The sequence below is a fragment of the Cavia porcellus genome, unplaced genomic scaffold (genome assembly GCF_034190915.1).
Source record: "Cavia porcellus strain 051 isolate PalLab524CR breed Dunkin Hartley unplaced genomic scaffold, mCavPor4.1 scaffold_18, whole genome shotgun sequence".
NCBI lineage: Eukaryota > Metazoa > Chordata > Mammalia > Rodentia > Caviidae > Cavia > Cavia porcellus.
Window position 1 is genome coordinate 52,678,473 of NW_026947501.1, and position 18,179 is coordinate 52,696,651.

The 18,179-nt window shown below is 42.2% G+C and overlaps 1 protein-coding gene across 6 annotated transcripts in view; it reads right to left on the minus strand.

Moving 5' to 3' along the window:
• The window catches only part of Vwa3b (von Willebrand factor A domain containing 3B), a 172,430-nt gene that overhangs the window by 29,988 nt on the left and 124,263 nt on the right, over positions 1–18,179 (minus strand). For all 6 annotated transcript variants that reach the window (XM_063229904.1, XM_063229905.1, XM_063229906.1 and 3 more), the window contains 3 exons: positions 12,303–12,421; positions 7,247–7,297; positions 2,525–2,726 (listed from right to left, as the gene is read on the minus strand). In XM_063229904.1, coding sequence (XP_063085974.1) covers positions 2,525–2,726; positions 7,247–7,297; positions 12,303–12,421 — 372 coding nt within the window. The remainder of the gene's footprint in view (positions 1–2,524; positions 2,727–7,246; positions 7,298–12,302; positions 12,422–18,179) is intronic.

Genomic DNA, 18,179 nt, shown 5'->3' on the forward strand with positions numbered 1-18,179 from the left:
AAAGGTAGCACAGTGACAGGGTGATGGGACAGGCTGGCCAGGGAACACCTGCCTCCCCGAGGCCCGGGTGTAGGTCAGTGGTTATTACCGATTCTGTGGGCCTCCAGCTTTATCCTTGGCTCAGCCTTTGAACCTGACCTTCCAGCAACTCAAGTCTCTTTGACCTCTGCCCTCCCCATTGATCTATCTTGGCTCAAGGGCTCAACCCCCGACAGAGGGTTGCTTGTGATTTTGATCTCTTTCCATGCAGGGCCTCACCTCACTGCTAAGATAATCTTTCTAAGATACAAACACATCTGTCAGCCTTTCACCTCCTGGAAATCCTTCCCCACCATCCATTTCCGACAGGCCTGATCCCTGATGCCACTGGCCCTTCCCAGTGTGTCCCTGGCCACCCCTGGGTGAATGTCCCACCTTCCTTTCCATCTGTCAGCCTCTGTAAGTGGTGTCTCTTTCATTCAGAATGTTTCTCACACCCTAGCAAGCCCCTCAATTCCTACACACCCAAATTTGGCCAACAAGGTCTCAGCTGTGAGGGATGATGTGCTCTGTTCTGCTCTATTCTAATGTCCCTCTACTGGGCTGACAACAGCCACAGAACACTGTATTGATTACATAGTGTCACCTTGAGAGACTCTAAGGAGAAAATGACCTGGGGTCTACTCCCTGCCAGGGCGAGGCTGTGCCAAACAGAGTCTTATCCATGGTAAGGGATGAATGGACATTTTTAAATGAAGAAATTATAGAAATAATTTTTAGTCCCATTTTGTGGGAAGAGAATAAAGGAATAGAACAATTAATTCATATCCTGGGAAGAAGATCTCTTGGTTGCCAGAAGTCCAGGCAAATTCCATAGAACATACTCTCTTTGTCCTGATTCGCAAGAGGCTTCTTTTCACTCCATTTCTGATACTTCCCATTTGCAAATTTAATATAAAGCATAGACAAAAGAACAGTGCTAGCAAATCCCACTGATTGCCACAGCTCAGCATGGGAAAGCCCGTCATGGTGGGAGAAATGCTCCGCCTCATGAGAATAAGGGCAGGATGGGGTGCACAGGTTCTAGGTTCTCCCCTTGCCTAATTTAGCACTCAGCACCTTGAGGGTGCTCACAGATGTTTCAGTGAACTATGCAAGAGTGAGCAGACCGTGAGAGGCATGGAGAGAGGAATGCTGTATTTTTGGGGAGGGTTAGGAGTTCAGTTTAGTCCTCTATACTCTTAGGTGTCTGCAGGGTACCAAGGTAAGCAAGACCAGTGGACAGAGAAATCTTTGGAGGTATCTGATTCCCTCAGGAACACTGAATAATTCTTTGGGGAACTAATTTGGCTTGAATAATATTAGCAGACATGTGACATGAATTTTGCAAACTGCACAAAAGATAATGGCTTTTTATACTAAAGAGAAGAAAATGTTATCTGCAGGGGAAAAATGAAGCAAAGCAAGAATCTAGAGCAGCAAATACAGAAGCCAGAATCAGGTAAAACCTATACTGGTTTCCAAAGATAGATATTAACAGAATGATGCCCAAGGATCAGTTCATATGATGGGCATCTGAAAGCGGGCTACAATCCAGAAAGATTCTGGCAAACTATCCTGGGTCCACACGCACCCAGGCAGTCAGGAACAAGAGTGTCACACTGAAAATATCTATTTGAGCCTTCAAATGTTCCTTCAAATGTTCATGTCATTTGGTCCAGCCATCCCATTCCTGCGACTGCATCTTAACAAAAAAATTCAACTAAGTACATGAAAGGAGTCATGGAAACATGAATAAGAGCAGAAACTGGAAAATAACCCCCAAGCCCAACAGTCAGTGAAGAGCTAAATATGCCAGGGTTTCTACACAGCGTGGACTGTTATGTAACTACCCAAAATATCAGCAAAACAGGGAAATTCTGCGAAATGATGAGAAATTAAAAAGCAAAATGTAAAATAAGCATAGACTTTCCTACTGCATCTGTGTAAACACTTATTGAGGAAGAAAAAAGCTATAAGGTAATACCCTAAAGTAATAAGGCATTCAGATAATAAATTATTTTTGTTTTTTAGAAGATTTGCTTTATCATTATTAGTGGTAATATTTATAATAATTGCTGACATTGATATGGGGCTTTCAAAAACAAGAACTCAAAATAGTTATTTTATAGTCAAACCCACCCTAAGAGGCAGTAACTATTTGTACCTCTGTTTCACACATAAGAAAAGGCACTTAAGAGGGTAAACAGCCAGCCAAGAGCACCTAGAAATAAGGTATAGCTTTGAGGTTAGCCCTAGGCTCTGGTCATGATCTAGGCTTTTAATTTTTACATTATACTTCTATTTACTTTCATTTTTCAATTAAAAGATGTATTGTTTAAAATTAAGAACATATTAAAATCAAGCGTCTTTTCTGTGTTGATTTTAAAAAGTCCTGAGACCCACCGTAACCATCAGAGATCAGTGTGGTGGAGGATGAGAGAGAGAGCAGAGCAGTGTAGAGATGGCAATGACTCAGGACAGGCAGGGAGGAGGAACCACCCACCTCTGCTGGCGCCTGGCTCATGCAGTTCCTCTTGGAAGCCTCCTGGAGCTCCATGGCCTGATGGATGTACATCTTCCCAGCTAGAATCTCATTTTCCAGCAGTGACAGTTCTTCCAGTGAAATGGGCCAATTTGACCGCTCTAGTGCCTTGTTTAGAGCTGACTTGTTTTCCAGGTACTGGATTGGTTTGACTGCATCTAACCTAGGAAAAAAAAAGCAAATAACCGTAATAGAAAAAGCTACAGTGAGCCAGTTTCTCAGCAAACTCTTCCCCCGAGAAATGTTTGTTGAATGTTGAGCATTAGATGTCAAATGACAGTCACAGCTATGTCCTCTGGTCCACCAGGAATTTGCTAGCTCATCAGATTAAAAACAGCCATCTACATGAATTATAACCGGCACTTTTACCAATCAAGTGATGATCTCTTTTGAAATTCTTGAATCTAGTGAAAACTCGAAGCATTGAGAGGCATGCTTATGGTAGAAAGACACTGATACTTAAGGAGACCTCTGTCAAGCCACTGGCTGACCACAGATAAGGGAACAAAGCCTTCTTTGAGCACATACATGAAATTCCATTTCTGTAAACATAGTTTCGAAAAGCATCAAAAAGACAACTGTAGCCTTCACTGTAACTGATGTAGAGAGAGAAGATTCTCATTTTTAGAGATTCCACACCTTAACAGCAAAAGTATTCAATTAAACCCTCAAAATTCCAAGTTTGGAGGCTGGGGATTTAGCTCAGTGGCATAAGCGCCTGCCTTGCAGGCGCACGATCGTGAGTTCGATCCTCAGTACAAAAAAATTCCAAATTTGCAAACAAAGAAACAAGAAATGTTCTTCCCCATACAGTAAAAAATTTGTGGAAGAAAATTTATGATGGATTTACTAGACAAAGATTTTAAATTAACTGTCTTAAATATGCTCCAAAAGGAGAAGGAAACCATAAGCAGAAAATTAAAGGAAACAGAAAAAAAGATGTATGAACAACTAGAGAGTAGAATCATGAATGGAAGCAAATAGAAATTCTGAAGCTGAAATGAAAATCTCATTCAATAGCAGGTTAAAGCAGGCAGAAGAATGAATCAGTGACCCTACTTACAGACAGGTCAACCGTGATTACTAAGAAGCAGAAAAAATAAGGAAATGAAGAACTCTGGGATACCATGAACTTAACTTACCAGCAAAAACATTTTAGGAATCTTAAAATGTGGTAAGAGAAAGAAGGAGGTAAGATACTTGAAGAAATAATGACAAGTTTGATGAAAGATGTAAATTCATACATCCAAGAAGTTCAGCAAACATTAAGCAGGATAAAGTCAGAAAGCTACATCAACACATATTATAATCAAACTTTTGAAAGAAAAGAAAAAGAGAGACTTAAAAGAACCAAGCAAAAGGCACCTGGCATGAGCAAGGAATCCTCAGGAAGAGTAACATTTGATTTCTCATCATCGGCTATGGAAGCCAGAAGGAAATGGGGAGACAGATTTAGTGTACTGAAAGAAAGTAGTCAACCAAGAATTCCATGTTATAAAATGATGCCTCAAGAGTGATTGAGGAAATAACACATTCCAAGAGAAATAAAATTAAAGGGATTTACTACCAATAGACTAGTTCACAAGAATGCCAAGAACTTTTCATGCTGAAATAAAACGACATTAGAGGATAATCCTAAACCATAAGAAGAAATACATATGAGTGGCAAAGATAACAAATAGAAAAATATAAAAGCTATTATTCTTGTATCTTGGTATATAACTGCTTTTTTGTTTTATTATATAAAAGGCAAGTGCACAAAATATAACGCAAGTCTGTGTTAATGGGCCTACAATATAAAAGATGTAACCCATTACCCTAAGTAGGTGAATGGAGGGTTGTAGTTGAATGGGAATGGAGTTAATCTCTGCTGTTGAAACTAATTCAATATCAATGTCCACTAGATTACCATACATTTATGTTGTTATCTGCAATCCCTATGTAACCATTAAAAAAATGGACAGAGAGTAAACAGGAAATGAACAGTGATCAAAATGGGATGTAAGAAAAAATACCAAGCAAGAAGAGAAAGTGAAGAACAACAATATTTGACACATACAAAACAAAGAGCACAGAGGCAGACATGAATCTTCCATTGGTATCAATCATTTTAAATAAGATTAACTCACCAATTAATACACAAAAATTGACAGAATGAAAAAAAGAACCAACAGTATGCTGATTAAAAGAGACTCTTTAGAATTAAACAGGTTGAAAACGAAAGGGTGGAGGCTTGGGTGTGGTGGTGCACACCTGTAACCCCAACCCTGGGGAGGCTGAGGCAGAAGCATCACTGCAAGCTGAAGGCCAGCATGAACTACACAGCAAGAGCCTGTCTCCAAAGGAAAAGAGAGAAGAAGAAAAGAGAAAAGATGGAAAAAGATATCCTATGCAATGGTAATCAAAAGACAGCTGGAGGGGCTACACTATTATTGGGGAAAAGTAAATTTGAAGTCTAAGTTGTTATAAGAAGCAAAAGGTAACACCTATTGAAAAGCTATCAGATCTAGAAATTATGAAGATATATACATCTACTGTTACAACCCCTGCAATGGCTTGTGTTTAGATGACTCCCAAAACCCCATGTGCTCATGGGTAGGGCTTTTCAGAGATGACTGAATCTCAGGTGGGTGAACTTGGATTAAGGGTGTGTGACACTAAGTCCACTGATTGGTTTACCATAAATCCGTGTGTGGATGATGGGGAGCCCACCCTGGGTGTGGGTGGCAACACCCAAAAGCTTTGTAGTTTAGATGGAATAAAAGGGAGAAGCAGGCTTGCTGCTGCTGCTGCTGCTGCCGCCTCCTGCCTGCCCTGCCAGGGACTGCTTCTCCCTGTCACTGGCCCTCTGCCATGCCATCCTGCCTTCGCTATGGAATTAAACCTCTACAAACTGTGATCCAAAATAATCCTCCTCTAACTTTGGGTGCTGGGTATTTTGTTTCAGCAATGAGAAAAGTAACTAAGGCAACCCCCAAATAAAGTGAATTTTGGCAGGACTATAGGAAGAAACAGATACTTTTACAAAACTAGCTGGGACACTCCGCCTTCAGTCATAAATACAGCACTCTTACAAAAGATCACACTTTTGTAGAGTAAATCAGACAATAGACATATCCTGAACATCTCTCTCAACAACAACAGAATATAGTTTTTAACATATTTAACTTTTGTCAGGACATACCATTATGCTAGTCCACAGCAACCATCAAAGTATCCTAGAAGGCCTCATTCCATGCAGAAAAGTTCACTAAAAATTAGCCAACAGACTAAATGTAGGAGCTGAAACTACAAACAGAAGAAAATATAATGGTACAATTTCATGGTTTTATACTTGGCAATGAATTCCTAGATCTGACACCAACAACATGAATAACAAAAGGAAAAATGATGAACTGACTTTCCCAAAGTTAATAACCTTTGGACATCAAAGGACATTATCATGAATGTGAAAACAGAATCTACGGAATAGGAGGAAATGTGGGCCACTCATGTATTGGACAAGTGCTTACTATCCAAGAGGCAACTCAACTACAGAAACACAGCTCAGTTTAAAAATGCACAGTGGACTTCAATGGATATTTCCAATGAGAGAGAAATCAACAAAAGTATTCAAGGTATTCATCATCACTGGTCATTAGAAAATTTATATCAGGACCACACTGGGATATCACTTCACGAAGATGAGTCTTATCTTTTTGACCATGACATAGGGACACTTAACATAAAACATTCATCTTAAAATTCTACATTGTTAAATATTAACCAATAAATGTTCTGGAAACCACACCAGCAGCCTTAGAAAAGTAAGTATTATTCAGTCACCCTAACAAAAATGTATAATGAAATTACATGTTAATATGAGGAAGTAATTCTTCCACGGACGTGATTTAAAGCAAATGTCATTTTCTACAGATTGTGTAAAGGAGCCTCCAAACTGTTCCACAGAGTAGCTGAGCCCCTGGTACACTGCTGGTGGCACAAAAAAGTACTGAATTCCCCGGGGCAATAGTTTAGGTCTGCCTCTCCCAGAAGTTGAGCATAGAATTAGTGACTGACCAGTTACACACTCAGGAGACAGGAAGACAAAAGGTTCACGCAGAACATCTGCACAAGTACAGCAGCAGAATTCAAAACAGCCAAAAAGCAGACAACCCAAATGATCATCAAATAAAGAATAGATTTTTAATAAGTGACATATTGTGCATGTGTGAATGTGTGTGCGTGCATGTGTGTGTGTGTGTGTGTGTGTGTGTGTGTGTGTGTGTATGTGTATTCATGACTTCCTGGAAAGTCCACATATATATATATTATTGATATTACTACAAGTTGGGTGAACTTTGAAAACATTGTTTTCACAGTAAATAAAAAAGGCAGACATGAAAGGTGTCACATGTTTCATGATTTCTCTCATGTAGCAGGCAAATTCCAAAAGGGCAAATTTGTAGAAATCAGACCAGTGCCCGCCAGGGGCCAGGGCAGAGGAGATTAGGAACAGTTGCTTTATGGGTGCAAGGTAGTTTTTATCGGGCAACGAAAACGTTTTGAACCTGGAAGGGCAGGGGAGGCTGCTCACATTTGAATACAGTGAACACCTCTTCACTGGACACTTCAAAATAGTTAATTTTGCTTACATGAATTTCATTGGAATAAAAAATTGGGGGAAGAAATAGAATGACTTACTTTTCTTTTTCCTCTTGAGATAATGCTTGCCAAACAATTTTATTCAAGCGCCTGTTAAATAAAAAACAAGGACAATTTAGAAGCAATAGTTCATTTCAAGGCAAAAGGCTGGCTCCAGGGGCTAAGAGGCACCGCAGGGGGCACCCAGGCCAAGGGCCAGCGCCCTCAGACCGTGCCCCTGCCACCAGCTAAAGACTGGACAGGTGTGTCTCGTTCTCTTAGCAACATCGTAGAAGCCTCATGGCTTTGTGGAAGTCATGACAGGTATCAACACAGATGCAGTCAAAAACATGGTCTTCATCATCTCTGCATGAAGAAGTTTCTAGGCTGAGCATGGTGGCCCGTGCTTTAATCCCAGTGCTTGAAAGGCTGAGACAGGAGGATTGCCAGTCCAAAGCCAGCCTGAGCTCCCTAAATAAGACCCTGTATCTGAGAAAGCGGGGCTAGGGAACAGGGTCCAGGTGGAGGGGGTTCTCTTTCCCTGCACCCCATCGAGAGCCTGGGCAGAATGGAGCAAGGGAGTCTGAAATGAGGAAAACTGATGACACACCAGACGATCCCAGCAGAGCCAGAGCCCCGCGCGGCCAGCTGCTTCTCTGCCCAGCTGCACTGAGCTTGTCTGTCAAGTGGGCGGAATAACTGAACCCGCCTCTCCTCTGCAGCTGTTCAGACCCCTAAGCCAGGCTGCGTGCAGCACACAGGGGGCTGTGTTTGACCCATATAAATGTGTTTGTCCCCTGTAAACGAAGGGGACAGAATCAAAAGAAGCCAGCCCAGTGCTTCTGTTCCCCTTGACATTTCTGGTTCTTTGGGGCCCATTTGGAAATTACATTTCTTGAACCATGGGATCATGTGACAATGATCAGAGCTTTTAAGATTTATCAAAAGGAGTCATAGTAATCATTTTTACTTTTTTGTGCTTTTCTTTTAAAATTCTATTCAAGTCCTCTTAGATCCAGACTCAACGATGGACTCAGTGACAGGAGGCTGGGTAAGGGTTCCAGAGTGCACAGCTCTGGGTTCAGAACTTGGCGCCCACTTTCCACTTTGCTGCTGTGGGATCTTTCACAAATGCCTTCCCTGTGGGGAAAACAAGGACAATGTCCTGTCATCCCAGCACTCGGGAGGCTGAGGCAGGAGGATCACTGTGAGTTTGAGACCAGCCCAGGCTACAAAGTGAGCCCAAGGCCAGCCTGAACCCCTTAGCAAGACCCTGTCTCAAAAAGACAAAAACAAATCAGTAAGATAAAAACTCCACCTGTCCTCGGCATCAAGAATGTGTCTCAAATTGGAAAATCCGAACTCAGTTCTTTAGCAGGTATTTCTCCAAGAGCTCATTCTCATAGGCTTGGTCACTGCCCTCCTGTCCATCTCCATGGAGCTATTTCATTGCTCTTCCAGGCAGGCGGTGACTGGGAGAGTGACAGCTGTGTGGCAGGGCCAGGAGTGTCTCTGGGGGATCGCATGGGAGGGTGCTGGGGATGAGGTCTCTCTCCAGCCGCCTCAGCCCCTCTGGGCAGGGATTTGGCTGACAGAAGTTTCCGCTTGCTTTACACAGCAGAGCAGAATTGGGTCGAGGGGTTGCTTTACTGGCTTACTGTACCTCTGGTCACTGACTCTCCTTGCACCAAGGCGTGGCTCCTTGGCAAAGCAACTTGCAGCAGAAGTGGGACCGGCAGCCAGCTCAGCCGAGCAGGGCTCTCAGCGTGCCCCGGAGCCTGGTTAGAACTGAGGCTTCTCCTGTGCCTCTGAGGGCTGTGACCCTGACTTCAGAGTTGCAGTCAGAATAAATGGCAAGAAGATCCCCTGTGAGTCCGGACAGGGCCAGAGATGCTCACTCAGAGCTGGGCTCAGGCAGGCCAAGTCGAAATTGCTGTCTTAATTCTGGAAATACTGTAACAGGACACCTGCATGTAGGCATTCAAGGTGACCAAACTAACGTCATTATTTTGGCCAAAGACGCTGAGCTTCTCATTCACTTGGGTGCTCCAACCACAGCGACGGCTTTAAGATTATATGAAGCTTATATTTAAAGTTACGTCTGGTTTCCTTTTGGAGGGAAACTCCTTAGAAACGTAATATTGAGACTGGAGAGACAGTAAACATCTCATCAAATGCGAAAAGGCTAGAAGTTTTTGTTCTGTATTTTAATGTTAATATTAAGTAAATAATTTAAGTAATAAATAAGTAACAATGCAGTACCAATTAATATTAAGGATATTAAATATTGAATATTGGAGTTAATTTCATTAATATTAAAACTACTACTAATAATAACAATACAAATAGCTCTTGCTTTTGGTGTTTTTGAGACAGGTTTCATCGCATAGTTCAGGCTGGCTTTGAATTTACCATGTAATCCCTGAACTCCTGGTAATCCTCCTGTTTCCAGGCATGTGCCCCTACATTTGATAAGCTGAGTCCCTCTTATGTGAAACTCTTGGAACTAGAAACGTTTTGGATTTTGGACTTTTGTGTATTTTGGAATTTATTTGCATTTATATAACGTGATACAACCACTCTCAGGCTCCTCACACCAGGGTTTTGAGATAGGTTTGGTTGATAAGGACTCAGAGGCTCCCAAATGTCACATCTTGGCCCCAAGCAGGCACCAGGGCCAAGTGGAGCCCACTCGGGCCACCGGACCTCCAAGCTCCAGCTGATGGCCCTGCAGCAGGTTCTCACCAGCCAGGCAATAGCACACCTGAGCTGTCTGCTTAGTCTAGCAAGCCACACTCAGTCAGAGTGGACTTAGTGTATTATCCTTGGGAAACCTGAATTTGAAAACTTTCAGAACTAAACTGGAATTATATCTAATTTGAATTAAATTCAAATAACCACATATACAGGAGCCTGGGAGGAATAAATGAAGGAGGAAATGGGGTTGGCCAAGCTGGGTCTTGGAGTTGGCACCCAGAGGGCCAGGAATGGTCACCAAGGCACACAGGACTATGCAGTAACCATGAGGGTTCTGAGGGTGACAGACAAGGGAAGCAGGAGACGAACTCCACAGTGGCCTTACAAAGAAGTCTGTTTCCTTAAGGGAATGCCTGCCTGGAAGCACCAGACCCACAGAGAGGGTTGAGCCTAGGAACAGCTTGTCCTGCCTGTGATAGAAAGATGGAGGGCAGGTGAAGAAGACCCTGAGAAATATAGGCAGAGCCCTCCTCGGCCAAAAATCCCAAATCCAAAATGCTCCAAAATCACACTTTTCGAGTGTCAATGAAGAAATTTCACACCATGAAAAGTTTTCTCATGCACTAAGTGATTTAAAACATTGCAAAAAAGTTACTCCAGGTTATGTGTAAAAGACGCGTATAAAACATAAATGAATTTTATGTTAGATATCCCATCCCCAAGCTATCTCATTTTATGTGCATGCAAATGTTACAAAATCGAAAGTAAAACACTTCTGTTCCAAGCATTCTGGAGAAGGGATTTTTTGACCTGCAGCAACATAAGACAGCCTCGATTCCTAAGGGCCAGAGGAAGAGCCTCAAGTGGGAGTTTGGAGAGGCCTTTCCCAGGCTGGGTGGGAAGACCTTCCCGGGACTCGTGGTCATTTCTGAAGCAGGAGCCACGCCTCAAGCTTGTTTTGAATGCACACTAAAGCCACTGCAAGATGAGAACAGACATACAAATGCTGGCCTGGACACGTTATGACTTGTGTCTGGATATCCCCCAAAAGCTTCACAGTCACAGAAAGGGCTTTTTCAGAGGCAGCTGGATCTGGAGTGTGTGAGGCTGGAGCCGATTCATGGTGCAGTGCTAGGCTTGCGGGCCCTGCGATTAAGGGTGCCAGTGCTCCCTGCCCTGAGTAGCCTGGATAAGATCAAAGGGGCAGAAAGATGCTGTTAAAGCCCCTCACTTGCTTGCTTTTGCTGTCTTCTGCTTGCCATGCACTGGTTCTACTTTGCAGTGTCCCTCTGCCAGGACACCCTGCCCTGGAGCCAGCCAATGACAAACTGAAACCATCGCTAAATAAACCTTTCCCCATTTAACTTTGGGTGTCAGGTATTTTGTCTCAGCAACAAGAAAAGTAACTAAAACAGCACATTGATTATTTCATCTTCCCTCTCATACAGTAGTAAATAAAACCTGAGCGCACAGCTCCACCAGTCAGGGGCTGGCTTGAAGAAGCAGGGCTCGTGGGAATTTTTCTGTTTTTTTTTTTGAACTGGGAAATGAACTCAGGGCCTCGCACTTGTCAGGCAGGCACTGTTCTGCTGAGCTACATCCCCAGCCCTCACTTAAAGTTTAATTACGTACTGTGAGCTGAAGATTAATTCCACCCTGGGGAGGAGGTGATGAGGGCCGTGGCAAGGAGAGGACTTAGTCAGTTGTCTGCTCTGAGAGGAAAGGCTTTTGTTCTGCATGGTCACAGGGCCTCTTCCAGGACCTCATTTTCACTATGATCAACTCGATTACCATCATGAACTTGATGTGAAATTTAAATAATGTGTTCCTGGGTATTTGCAGAGAGAATGGCCCCTCCTGCTTCCCCGGTTCCAAAGTCTGCAGATGCTCAAGTCCTTATGTAAAACTTCAGCAGCACAGCCCGCCCCGGATTGCTGAGACTATTTAAGATGGTGGCACCAATACGATGCAAATTACTAAGTTGTGCTGGATTGTGGAGGAAGGAGCACTCACAGAACCCAGAGGAAGGAGAGCTCACTGTATCGGCTTTATTACCTCATCAATTGCTGTGCTGAGAGGGAAAATTTTAAAGATTTCATGGAAACATTAGATTGGAAGAGTCTGGGAAAAGAACATGGATTTTTTTTTGGACTGGGGTCAAACTTATGACCTCATGCTTGCCAAGCAGGCATTTAGGTCACTGAGTTAAACTCCAGGCCCTGAAGATGGATTCTTTAAGACTCTCTTGAAACTATTCAGGTAAAGAACTGACTGCACAGAAAGTCCCTGTGTCAGCTGTTCCTGTTGATATTGATGTTGAAAAACTTCCTCATTGCAGCTTCTGAGAAGAGAAATCTAAGCTAAAATGGAAAACAAACAAAAGCCATACCCTCGAAAGGCAGTGGAGACAAATACTCACTTTTCATAGGACTTGATGGCCTGTTCCACCTTCTGCTTGTAGAGGTTGAGTTTGACCCCTTGGGGGTTAATGAAGGTCATCTTATTTGTGTCCTTGCACACATGTGCCAGAGGGAACACCTGCAGGTCAGTGCCAAAGGAGGAAAAGTGTCACTCGAAAGGCAAACACGGGCCTTCGAAAGTGTTATCCAAACAGTTATGGAATGTTTTCCTATAAAATCAATACATTACAAAGGCACAAAACTTAGAAGACACAGGAAATCACCAAGAAAAAAGAAAGAATCCAAGATGCTAACCTTTTCTTTCCAGTTTTAAAAACTATATATTTTAAAAGTCAGCACCGTGACCATAGGTACACACAAACCAAGAAACAGAGAAAACTCCAAATCTGCCTCAGAAGACTCAGAATTGAACACCATCTTCAGAATCTCCTATCAGGTGAGTAAGAGCATGCAATGAGAGATAGGAGCCCATAACTCTGTGTAGCTATTATGTGTTTATGAAACGTTTTAAAAAGAAATACCACATTAAGTACCACATGATAAAAAGAAATCAGGATCTCATGTTGCTTCTTTGTGAATCACTAGCTGGGCTTAAACATCTTTGATAGGTAATATATTTTACATTTTCTTTTCTTCTGAGACTATCTGCTTATAGTTATAAGGTGAGGCATTTTTCTTGCCTTATTTTATGGTATTAGGGACCAAACCCATGATCTTAGGACAGCCAAGTGCTTTACCATTGAGCTCCATTCCTGGGGCATCTTTTTTAAAATTCTGAGACAGTGTCTTGTCAAATCTCCCAGATTGGCCTCAAAGGTTGCTCCTGCCTCAAATTCTTAGTATGTGGGATTACAGGTGTGTGCTACCACACCCAGCTTTTCCTTACTAATTTATGACACATGACAAAGGCAGCTTAGTGGTCAGTGAGACCACATGCTACCAGAATGACAGAAAGGATCTTCTTTTGATTTCTTCTGTCTCTACCCAGTGCTTTTTTCTGGGTTTCAGGATGCTTCTGATTTCGTGGGGAAAATGCAAACTTACTGTCTCCCCATTGCTTTTGTTATTTTGTTTTGTTTTATTTTGTTTGCTTATTTGTTTGAAACAGGATCTTGCTATGTACTTCAGGCTGGCTTTGAACTCACTATGTAGCCCAGGCTGGCCCAGAACTCCTGATGATCCTCCTGTTTCAGCCTCTCAACTGCTACGATTACAGCATGTACCACCACGCCTGGCTCCCCAATGCTTTTAGGAGCCTTTTGCTGCTAAAGGCCATTGGTATTCTGTCCAAAATTTATTACATGAAGTCAGTGGGAGAAACAGTAAAATATGCTCACCTCATCTTCCTGAGAATCAGAACCCTCCATAGTTCTTTGTTCCAAATTTCACCTTTTGTGCTTGTTTCAGCAGCACGTATACCAACTCTGCTTTCATGTGATCTTATCTATAATCTTGTGCTTATCTGTCTGCATATGACCCACCTTTCCCTAGTAGAATGCAAGCTACTTAAAGTGTAGGAACTGAGTTTTGCCCATTGTTGTATGCCTGCTGCCAACACGGTATGTGGCATTCAGCGCATCCACAACATAAACTTGCTCTTAAATGAGCACAACTTTTAAATAAAAAGCCTAAGCAGAAAATACTAAGCTGTACTATCATTTTGTTTCAAAATCATGGAGGATGCCAACCCTAAGGAATATCTAGGCCTTTGGGAAATGCAGGATGTTATTTCTTGGAAGTAAACATTTTATTTTCAATCAAGATGACATAGCTCATGATTTTAGGTTCCCCTGGCCTCCAAAATCATATGCAAAGTTTGTGTTGTTAGAAAATAATGGAAGAAGGCCAGGGATATAGCTCAGCAGCAAAGTGCCTGCCTGGCAAGCACAAGATCGTGGGTTCGATCTCTGGTACTAGGGAAGAAAAAGGAAAAAAGAAAATAATGGAATAAAGAGAAAAAGATGCCCAGCTGGCAAATAGATTTGTAGACATAAAGCCAGAGCAGCAGTGCAAAGAGACCTGGGGCTCACTCAAGTCCTGAAGAGCAGCGGGGCTATGAGTGCTTGGGAAATGGGCAGTCAGAGACGCGACTGGAGGCTAAACGGGTACAAGCCCCTCTCTCTCCCGAGAGACAACTGCAACCCAGGAGGAGAAAGGTAAAAGCAGGCTTAAGTCCTGTTACCATGAGCTAGCATATTAAAATTCCCCAGGACAGCAGGCACAGCGATGGGCACCTGAAATCCCCACTACTCTGGAGACTGAGGCAGGAGCATCCTGACGGGGCAACATAGCAAGACCCTGTCTCAAAATTTTAGAAAAAAAATTGAAAGAGCTAGGGATGTAGTTCTGGGTTAGTGCACTTATCTGGCATGCATGAAGCCTTTGACTCAATCCTAGCACTGCATAAAAAGGTACACACACACACACACACACACACACACACACACACACACGCCCACACCACCAAAAATGATAGCTGAATAATGAATCATTAAAACTTTGGTTCACTTAATTTTATAAGCAATCTAATGATAATTTTAACTACGGTCAAAATTACTTATGATTAGTCTTTCAAAAGATGTCAAAGTACAAGAATTTATTAAAGGGCCATAAGAAGAGGTTGGGAACAACAATGAAAAATTTATCTTAGAAAAAAAAAAGGACATTGGAAGCAACACAAAAACATCTTAATAGAATGAACTCTAAGCTAGACAGAATAATTTAAATAAACACTGGTCACCTGGGCAGTAATATTAAATACTTTTCCCAGAAAATAGCATAGACAGACAAAAGGAACAGACATATAGTACATAGATAATGATATATAAAGAGAGGGAGAAACTTCATTATGTATTCATAAAATGTCAGAACAGAATTTCTATAGAAAGATTAGAAAACCAACATTAGAAAACAAGCTCTGAGGTCTTACAAGACAGTGGTTTTAACACTCATGTTGCTTGTTAGGAATTAATGATCAGTCCTTTGAGGGCATGGGCGTGGTCTCAGGGCGTGGGAGTGGCCTCAGAGGGCGTGGGCGTGGTCTCAGGCTCAGTGTGAATGTCAGCCGGGGTCAGCTATGGTTCAAAGGTCTGTACCCTTAGGGAGCTCTGCTGTCAAAGGTCCACTACTGATCTACCTGAGGTCAGATTCACAAAGGCCTCCTGCCTGCCTACTTACTGCTGGAATAAAGGCTACTCATTTTGCTTTCCCTTTGATTGTGTATAAAGTTTAAAACCCGTGAAATCATATTTTAGCACTTTCGTATTAAGAATATTAAAACACACCTGAAAATTAAGCTGACATTTACCTCTGGGAAAAGAGGGAATGGACTGAGATCGTATTTTAAAAAGGTGTTCAAGAATCTTCAACTCTGTAATGTTTTATTTATCTTTAGCAATATCTAAAAACATAAACATTCGGTTTACAACTATCAAGAGTAGTTACTTCTAAGAATCAGTGTTCCTGTGACCGGTGAGGTAGCTCTCCTGTTTTTGCTTGTTTTGGCAGTGGGGGGGCTGGAACCCAGGACTGGCCCCCGGTAGGCAGGTGTCCTGGCTATGCCTTCAGCCCACTCGTGTAGTTAAGTTTCTAGAAAGCTACATACATTAATTTCATCATTTCGTCAAGAGCCGAAACACAAAACAAAAAATCCCAAACAAAACCAAAGGTAAAGGTTTGGACCACTAAAGAGAAACAAAGTTCAAAGCCTGTGACATCCAGTCCCGTGGGTTTGGCAGGTGGCTTCTAAGCTGTCCTCCTCAAAGAGAAGAGACCTGGACAGTGGGTCAAAGGCGGGAGGACTGGACTTTGAAACCGAAGCTTACATAAGTGGGAGAAAAAGAAATCACGTCTCAGCACAGAGCTAGGACACGTCACATCAACCTCCAAAGGCAAAAAGTAACCTGGACCGTGAAACGCTCCCCCACCCACCCTACACGTCTATAAAGATCTCTCCCCATTTACCAGCTCCTGACTCTCCTCAAATCAACACCACAAAATATTTAGCAACATCGTACATTTCATCAGGATCAGTTTGGTTCCCGACTTGGCCCAGGACTCAGAGCAAACAAATAAATCCTCGCCCAGTCTACTTCCCTCTTTCGTGGCCTTGGCTCTCATGCCTTGCCTGGCCATCGTGTCCTGCAGTGCGGCACTTGGGCTCCTTCCTGCGTGCAGGCGTGCAGAGGGACAAACTCATACTCCACACCCCCAGGCTGCGGCCTTAGTTTTCACCGCATGGTGGAGGTGTGGTACTCAGGGGAGCTATTCTCTTTGTGATGTCGCCTACAGTGACACGGTGAGGTCACAAGGGGTCGCCAGGGCTGGGGGCTCAGAATGCGGGTCCCCAGCTTCTGTGAGGAGCCAGCAGGAGGAAAGGGAGTATAGGCAGCAGCAGAGGGCTCAGAAGAAAAGCACCTGACCACCCTTATCACTTATTCACACTGGAGGGCCCTCTTGGGCAGCGTTTGATAAGGAGGGCAGTCCTGCAGATATCTGCTTCCAATCTTGCAGCTGACCTAGATCTAAGCGCTACCAAACTGACACATAATAATCACACCCTTGGGACAAAATTATAACAGAGAGGCAGAGTTAGAAAGTTGTGTGTGCGTTTGTGTGTGTGTGTGTGTGTCGGAGGAATCATCATTAAAGCAGGAGCAAATGCTGAAAGTCACGGAAAAGCCAATTTAGGCTGATTACATTACAGTTTTCCCCTCAACTAAATAAAATACCCAGAAAATACCCGCTGAACTCAAGAACAGCTTTATTAGGATTGACGGTAATATTTATTCTTGCTGTCTACTGGGCACTAGCATTTTTTTCTTCCTGTTTTTTTTTTCAATCTTTCTGTAAACAAATGCATTTCTTTACAATTTTTGTTACTTGACACTTATTTCACCTTTTTTATATGACTTTCCATAAAATGTTGTAGTTCTTTATTCCCTTTTTTAGCAAAGTTACATTTTTTTTAGTCCAGTTTGTAATACATTATGTTTACGTGTTTACAGTCCGTTATGTTAACATACTCCAGTCCCTGTGTGGAGTTCGGAAGTGTATGTAACACACCCTAATTCTGATTTCACCCCCTTCCCTCCCCTCTCTTTCCCTCCCTCCATCTCTTGGTTCCCTTCCCATCTGAGAAAAATCTATCTCCCTACTTCCTGTTACTGATCTTATTTTGCTCTTTATTTCTATTTTGGGTTTCTCATATAAAAGAAGCCATGTGAAATTGAAACTCGTGTATCTGATTTGTTTCACGTAACATTACAGTCTCAAGGTGCATCCATTTTCCTATTCAAATCTGTCTTTATGCCAAAGTACTACTCTATGGCATTTAAACAACACATTTTCTTCATCTGCTTATCATATCATTGGACATATAATCTGTTTCCAAGATTTAGACATTGTGAACTGTGCTGCTATAAACATGGATCTGCATAGGCATCACTGTAATGTGTCTTTAATTCTTTCCAGAAGATCTCTAGAATGGGAATATCTGGGTTAAATGGAATTTCTAGTTTTATTATTCCCTTTTAAAAATACTAGCTTCTGGCACAATAAATGTACAAAGTAACCACTAATTTAATACTCAAAGATCAAAACTATACATAAATGACAATAATGGCCAAGGAGCCAACATTCTGAAAATTTTAGCTTATTATAAAGCAAACTAAGTTTGGATTGCAGATTCTTGATAGAGGCATGAATAATGTTTGACTTTGCTATTTTTAAAGAAATGCTTGCTATAAGACTGAATAATGTAAAAAAGCTTTTAGGATATGTAGGTAGTGAGCTTTTATAAGAAATCTATCCATACATGATAACTGAATATTAAAAAGGAAATACTAGGGGCTGGGGATTTAGCTCAGCGGCATAAG